Source organism: Apium graveolens, chromosome 10 (genome assembly GCF_009905375.1).
Source record: "Apium graveolens cultivar Ventura chromosome 10, ASM990537v1, whole genome shotgun sequence".
NCBI lineage: Eukaryota > Viridiplantae > Streptophyta > Magnoliopsida > Apiales > Apiaceae > Apium > Apium graveolens.
Genome location: NC_133656.1, coordinates 203,846,315 through 203,853,547, shown reverse-complemented (window position 1 = coordinate 203,853,547; position 7,233 = coordinate 203,846,315). Strand labels below are relative to the sequence as shown.

The 7,233-nt window shown below is 33.3% G+C and overlaps 1 protein-coding gene and 1 long non-coding RNA gene across 9 annotated transcripts; one reads left to right on the top strand and one right to left on the bottom strand.

The window, feature by feature from the left end:
• The first annotated feature begins 373 nt into the window (after positions 1–373).
• On the top strand, positions 374–6,940 carry LOC141689543 (serine/arginine-rich-splicing factor SR34-like). 8 transcript variants are annotated; one of them, XR_012562420.1, is made up of 15 exons: positions 374–514; positions 679–767; positions 1,808–1,873; positions 1,943–2,017; positions 2,111–2,234; positions 2,360–2,406; positions 2,518–2,575; positions 3,784–3,833; positions 3,955–4,011; positions 4,132–4,229; positions 4,305–4,409; positions 5,890–6,064; positions 6,286–6,319; positions 6,568–6,647; positions 6,750–6,940. XR_012562420.1 is itself a non-coding variant. In XM_074493885.1 (14 exons), exons 2-14 carry the CDS (start codon positions 684–686, stop codon positions 6,751–6,753), a joined length of 870 nt encoding a protein of 289 aa, XP_074349986.1. In that variant the 5' UTR covers positions 374–514; positions 679–683; the 3' UTR covers positions 6,754–6,940. The 8 variants fall into 8 exon arrangements, 4 of the variants coding, with proteins under 4 accessions (XP_074349986.1, XP_074349984.1, XP_074349985.1 ...); XR_012562419.1 differs by having other exon boundaries at positions 5,726–6,064; positions 6,574–6,647; XR_012562418.1 differs by having other exon boundaries at positions 5,726–6,064; positions 6,568–6,641.
• Positions 5,162–5,672, bottom strand: LOC141689544 (uncharacterized). Its single transcript, XR_012562421.1, has 2 exons — positions 5,486–5,672; positions 5,162–5,374 (listed from the first exon to the last, which is right to left on the bottom strand). It is a non-coding gene; the product is annotated as an uncharacterized LOC141689544 (long non-coding RNA).
• Positions 6,941–7,233: the final 293 nt, after the last annotated feature.

The following is a 7,233-nucleotide window of genomic DNA, read 5'->3' as shown; positions in this document are numbered from 1 at the left end:
TACTTTTTAATTTGCAAAAAATACTATTTTCAATTTTTTCTTTGTAAAAATACGGTTTTGACAACTAAAATCAATTGGATGTAATATTTGACGAGTTTGTGCAATTTCATGCAACCTAATGCAAACTCAAATGTAATAAAAAAACTCCATTCAACTAGGTGCATATCTGTTTGATTTTGGTTGATTCCGCATTTTTGCAAAGAAATTCAGAGTAAAATCACAATTTTTTTTAAAGAAATTAGTATTTTGATAATTTCTCTAATATATTTTTAATAATAAAATACATCATTAAGTTCTTTTAAAACAATTAATTGGATTTTAACAAAAGTTATTTTTTTAACAATCTAATCGATCAAATATTTCAGAGGATTAATTGGGGACAAGAACAGGGTGATCTCCGCCGTTAAAATTACATCAAGAGAACGACACCCAACATCCAAATCCCCTATCATAAATCACACTCTTCATTCTAAAATTCAAAACCCTAATTTTAATTCTCCACCAATCGTATCAGGTAAAAGCTCTCACTTCTCTGGTTCTTTCAATGTAATCATAACATGTATTTGAATCTACACGTGTATCTATCTATCTATCTATCGATTCATTTACCTTTTTGTTTAATTTTATTTAGTTCAATTTACATCTAATTGTGTTTATATTTATGTTGAATTTGATCAGAAACAATGAGTAGATCAAGTAAAGTGCTGTATGTTGGCAATCTCCCTGGCGATGTTCGCGAGCGCGAAGTCGAAGATATCTTTTACAAGGTCTTGTTCATTTTTCGTATTGAGATTTGTTAAATTTTGCGTTAAAATTATAATTATGTATCTTAATTCACGAGTTCGAGCACGTAGTTGTGTGGAGGTTATACCGTGTGTATAAGTTGAAATTATCTATGTGTAAAAGTTAAAATTATGCATGTAAATATACGAGTTTAAGCACGTAGTTGCCTGGAGGTTATATCGCGTGTTAACTTAGAATTATGTATGTTAATGTACGAGTTTAAGCACGTAATTGCATGGAGGTTATATCGTGTGTTAACTTAGAATTATGTATGTTAGTGTACGAGTTTAAGCATGTATTGATGTGGAGGTTGTATGTGTTAATTTTGGTTATCGACTTATTTGTTCATAATGTGGATGTTTTTTAGTGATGTGAATGGTTTGGTAGCGGTAGTTGGATAGCGGATGTGAGCTTGATGTCTTGGAATTTGGAAATGGTGAAGAATTGGATGGAATTAAAAATGGTTGATTAAAATTTAAAGTAATAAAGAGGAGGAATTTGTTGATTAAAGTGGATAATTATTTCTGTTTTGCTCTAGATTTAGAAACTCACGAGAAAAAGTGAAAAGTTAGTAGGGTGTGATCAAGTTATTTGTTAGTAACTGCATGTCGACATATGAGTGGCTGAAAGAGCATATCTTGGTTTTAGCAAATAATTGAACATTGACTTCGCAGAAACACAACAAAAAGACAGTGTTCCTCTATTAATGAAATGACACAGTTTAGTAGGTTGTATGGTTGGAAAATTGGAATTAGATACTAGCCTATTGAGTTGTTAAAAAATGCCTTAATATGGGCTATTAACTTAACTTTTGAATACTATGGATGGCTGGATGCTATTTGCACATCCAAAATTTGCTTTAAACATCTGATTTGATAGAGCTTTGAGTAGTGACTACAAAGTTGGCTATTCTACCTTGCAAGTAAATCTTATATATTGACGTTGATGGTAACTCCAAAATTTGGCGAGACGTGTTAATGAAATACCTGATTTTATGTGTTTGTGCCATAAATTGACATTGCAGTATGGACGAATTGCTCATATTGACTTAAAAATTCCACCAAGACCCCCTGGCTATGCATTTGTTGAGGTAAGATTTTGCTTAAAAGTTTTATTTATTAGTTTTTAAGATTTAATATGGTGTCAATATATTCTTCAGTTTGAAGAGGCTCGTGATGCTGCTGATGCTATGAGGGGACGTGATGGCTATGACTTTGATGGGCATCGCTTACGGGTAGGTCATTCATAAAATGCGAGATGAGCTTATCAGACATTTACTATTGTAAGTTGTTATAGCAATTTGTTCTATTCTACATTGATTGAGTAGGTCGAGCTTGCACATGGTGGGCGTGGTAATGGCAATTTATCTTCAACAGATCGACACAGTAATCATGGCGGTGGTCGTGGTGGTGGACGTGGTGGAGGCGTGTCGAGGCGGTCAGATTATCGTGGTAAGTAGTTCAATTTCTCCTGGAAATGGATATTATTAAGTAGTTCAATTTCTCCTGGAAATGGATATTATGCATCGTTTATTTTTTGTTTGAGCCTTGATCTGATCACTGAATGTATCATTCAGTCATGGTGAGCGGATTACCCTCTTCTGCATCATGGCAAGACCTTAAGGTAAGATGGAATCTTAGATGTTTCTCTGTTGTGTATACATAGACAAAAAGAGATGCCTATGTGGATCCTTTACAACCTTATATTCGATTAATTTCATTCAAATCTGTTTAGGATCATATGCGGCGAGCAGGAGATGTATGCTTCGCACAAGTTTTCCGCGAGGGTGGCGGTAAGCTGTTTATTTAAATTAAATAGTGAAGTGCCATCTTTTAATCACAAATATGTAAATATATGTGTTTAAAGTATTATTTATATTTATAGTAAATGTGAATTTATAAATATATATAAGAAAATATATTAGAATAATCAGAATATAACCGGGCTTTTAACCTGGCCGGGCCGGGCCGAAGCCCGGGCTTTTAACCGGGCCGGGCCGGGCTTTGCCTAAAAATATAGGGCCCGTCGAGGCCCGAAGCCCGGGCTGGGGCCGGGCCAGATTTTCGGGCCGGGCTTTTTGTGCATCTCTAGTCTCAGGCCTTAGCTTTTTGCATAAAGCTTGTTTTACCTTTTGATAATAAGTCCAAATGACTTTTTAAAACCTCTTATAACTATATATTTATAGTTTTTCAGTTGTATAAACTCATGAAAAATGTTAAATCAACCAATAGGTCTACGGTTTAAAATTTAATTCACTATATGTCAATATAATTGTTTCTAACCAATACATGTAATATATATTAAACCTAATATTTAGTAATGGTGATGAAAAATCTATCTTACATGTCCTCGTGGAAGAGGCTTGAAAGTATTGTTGCCAAGTCTTCTGATGATGTTTATGTAGACTTATATAAACCGATATTACCAATATTATGTATGTAGTCTTCTTACAAATAGTTATTGCCTTGTCATGAGATTAAAAAGTGAAATTCTAGTGCTAAAATAGAATTTAAAGTCCAATACATTGTTTTAAATAAGAATGAGGGAGTTCTTAATATAACTAACTTTGCATCTATCAGTGTTTAAAATAATTAAATATGCTTGCTAACTTGTAATTTTCTATTTCATCACTTTCCCTACTAGCATGCTTTATGTGGCAAATATATGCTTAGATGCCAAGTATTGAATCAGGCTATTTTTCGTTCATGTTTAGCATTGCATTGGAGAGCTGTTTCCTATTTTTGATTTGAATTTAAAGTTATAGCATTAATTGTAGTTGCATTGAACATGATCTTAGAATAACATAACATACAATACCATATGTGCCTCAGGGACTCTATGTATAGTTCAAATTATTCTCACTGCACATATCTGGCACCAGTTTCCTGCAGTACTGGTAGATTTATATTCCAAGCATCTTTGGTCATAGAGTGTAAGACAGAATATAATGATTTATATTTTATGTGATTTCGTGGTGGATGTATTTTGATTCTCACACAGGCACAACCGGTGTTGTTGATTACACAAACTATGACGATATGAAATATGCTGTAAGTTATCTTTAGTTCGTTTCGTAAATTAACTGTTCTTTTTAATGATCTTTATCTTTTGATTGAAGAAAAGTTTGCTTTAGAGTTTAGATAGGTATGATCAAGTGCATTATCATTTCAGGTCAGGAAGTTGGATGACTCCGAATTTAAAAATGCATTCTCTCGCGGTGTAATTCGAGTATGATATGAGCAGACCTTCATTAGTGTTTCTATTCTTCATTAGTGTTTCTATTCTTTTACTTGTCGTTTACTCATATATGTAAATATTTATAGTCTCGTAACACTGTTCTTGACATAGGTGAAGGTTTACGATTCAAGCCGCAGTCCAGGTCCCTCTAGAGGCCGGAGTTGCAGCCGCAGTCGTAGTCGGAGTAAGAGTCGGAGTAGGAGTAAGAGGTACAATTGAATAGCATAATAAAGGATTTCTTGTGTTTCTTTATCCTTTGGTTAAATTTGGTATTTAATCTACAGCAAATCCCCAAAACCCAAATCTTCACGTCGTTCAAGATCTCGTTCGAGGTCCGTATCTTCTCGCTCCAGGTCTCGCTCCAGATCGAATCCGCGTGCTCTGTCAAGGTATAGTAATCAGATTTTCGTGATTTGATTATCAGCTGATATACCAGTGTGTTTCTTAAACATGTTGGTAATTTAATTTGTCACTGTTTTTTTCCATATTTCTACGACTGATTATTAGGTTTGCTTTACATGCTCAGCTCCTTTACTCATATATAGAGAAAGGTGTATATGTGTTTGGCTGTGAATTATGTTAGTTCTTGATAATTTGACATGCCCATTGTTAAGTGGGTTAGAAGACTGTTATTTTCTAAAACTACAGTTGCAAATGTCCAGATCAAAGTAAGAAATATTTTTTTAGGTACTTGAAGACATCGTTAAGTGCATAATGGTCTTGAAAGTTATCTATTTTATTATGTAAATATAATATGAAGAGCGATTTAGTAAATCTCGTCGATTTATATTAGTCTTTTATATGTTGAATGGTACTGCAACTAGGATTAGGTAATACAATCACAGATTACTTGGAGCCCGTTTGGCTTAACTTAAAAATAGTTACTTATCACTTGATGTGTAACTTATTCACTTAAAGTGAAAAGTGATATTTGTAACTTTAAGTTTGATGTATGTGTTTGGATAAATTAGCTTATAGTGAAATTAGTGTTTGTTAATTTTTTTTTAAAATTATATTTAAATTGAATAAATAAAATTTATATCACGGATTAATCAAAAAATCGTGGGAACGATCGGTTTATTAATCAGAATAAAAATTGGATATATATATATTAATATTTTAATAATATTAACCTTATTCATTATAAAATATTCAATTTAACAATAATTTGTTAAAAAATAATCGGCTTTTAAAAAATAGAATTGGTTTTTGAAGGACTAATTGGATTTTTTCAAAAAATCCAAGAAACTATTGTTTCCACGAAATCGCTGCAACTTTTGAGGGTGAGATATTTAAAAGAAAGTGAAATTAATTTAGGGAAAAAAGTACCTCCAACGTACTTTTAATTTTAAGCCTATGATTCACTAAAAGCTGAAAAAAGTAAGGCAATCCAAACACATGTGGACTGACTTTAAGCGGGCTGGAAAAAAATAAGTGAGCCCAAACAGGCTTTAGGTTAGAGCACCTATTTCTCATTGTCAAATGTAGAGGATATTTTTTTTTACCTCTCGGAGGGAAGTCCCTCAAGCCTTGACGGACACAAAGATGTATTGTATGCATCTAGAAAGCTAGCCTCTCTGTCACTTGCTTTAGTTCATGATGTCTAAAAGCAGAGGATGTACCGAGTAAACCCAATGGATTTTCAAACTATCATCGTGTCAATTTTATCTTTTTTAAAGATGAAATCACTTTTTTTGTTTTTTAGATATTGGCTATTTGCGGCATCTCTGGGGATTGCATGTAAAAATCTTGATGAGACTTGGTTCAAATGCATAATACATATTTGGTTATGGAGGTCTGAGTTCTGTTGACCGAAGCTTTGAAAGCCTTCGGGTGTCTCTATTTTGATAAGCATCTTGAATGTCCAAGGGTGCTATTTTGGGAACAAAGCAGATCTTGGATTTTGATGCTAAAGCTGGTTCTTGAACTTGGCTCTTTTTGAATTTGGAACAACCATCCTTTGCAGTAGAAACATTTAAAATTGTCCCAATGAAATGCTGTCAAGCTAATGGAGCATGCTATCCAAACTTAAGTGGACTTTCGGGTATCCTGTTTACTAGAGTCTTGATTATGATATTATATGGTTTTATAGGTTTCGACTTTTTTATTTCATTGTAGTTGACTCTTTTGCTAGTGATGCTATAATATTTCTGGTTTTTTCTCTTTATATTGTAACTCTCACGTGGAAGTCGCATCAAGGCTCTTGGATCTCTGTTAAAAGGAACATTTGGATATTAAAATGGGTTGTTTCTGGAACTTTTGCAGATCTCAGTCAAGATCCAGGTCTCCAGTACCACCTGTAAGTCGGTTCTTTTTAGGTTAAGTAATTGTTTTTTTTTTATATTTGTATGAGACTTTCTTGTATACACCCCAACTAACTTGTCTGATACTAGCTTGTTAGATGGATATTTGGAACAGTTTTAATTGGTAAAATCTTTATGTTACAGCATATTCATCAAAAATTATTAATCATTGTTGCAAATGTTTTAGAATTATGTATAAACTTTGGAGTCTGCCGTTTTCATGTTTTAATCTTGTCATTTTTAGCGGCAGAAACATGTTAGTAAAAGCCCAAGAAAGAGCAAGAGCCCAAGTCGTAGCCGTAGCTGTAGCAATAGCAGGTCCAGGTACAACTCCTGTAAAACAGGACTCTGTAAATGTATTTATTCTTTTTCACCATGTATCCTAATTTTGCATGATTCAAATTGATTGCTGTTGTAACTTTGTAGGTGATATCTGAGTGCTGTGGGTGAGACGGAGGCGTGTTGCAGATTGATGTTACTGCATGTGCTTACCAGTACCAATCTATCATTATTTACAAACTTTTATTGGTGTACTGGTGAATTTGAATGGATTTAAAACCAGCTTGTGGCTTTAATTTGATTGTTGATTTTATATATTGTTACTAATATTCATACCATGACTCCAGACTTCGGGAACGGCTGATGGTTTTAACGACTGCTATTGATAAATGAATAATTGTGATATATTTGTGGATTTCAAGATGAAAGACTCATCGTATGTTGATTTCAGTATTAATTTGAGGTGGTGCATATATTGTATGGTCTTTCCTACAAAAGATGCACTGAAAGAAATATAATCGAGAATATTTTTTTTAAGTTGAATTGTACAATGATTTGTTTCAAGAATGGGGCACCTTGTTGGTTGGTTAGATCAAATATTTTTTCAAAAATTAAAAGAAAAGTTAATATA

Excerpts from the sequence above, each read along its gene's own strand:
- LOC141689543 (XM_074493882.1), top strand. The coding sequence starts at position 684 with ATGAGTAGATCAAGTAAAGTGCTGTATGTTGGCAATCTCCCTGGCGAT. Across the intron at positions 768-1,807 it reads TCGAAGATATCTTTTACAAG|TATGGACGAATTGCTCATAT; the intron begins GTCTTGTTCATT and ends TTGACATTGCAG. Across the intron at positions 2,576-3,783 it reads AGTTTTCCGCGAGGGTGGCG|GCACAACCGGTGTTGTTGAT; the intron begins GTAAGCTGTTTA and ends ATTCTCACACAG.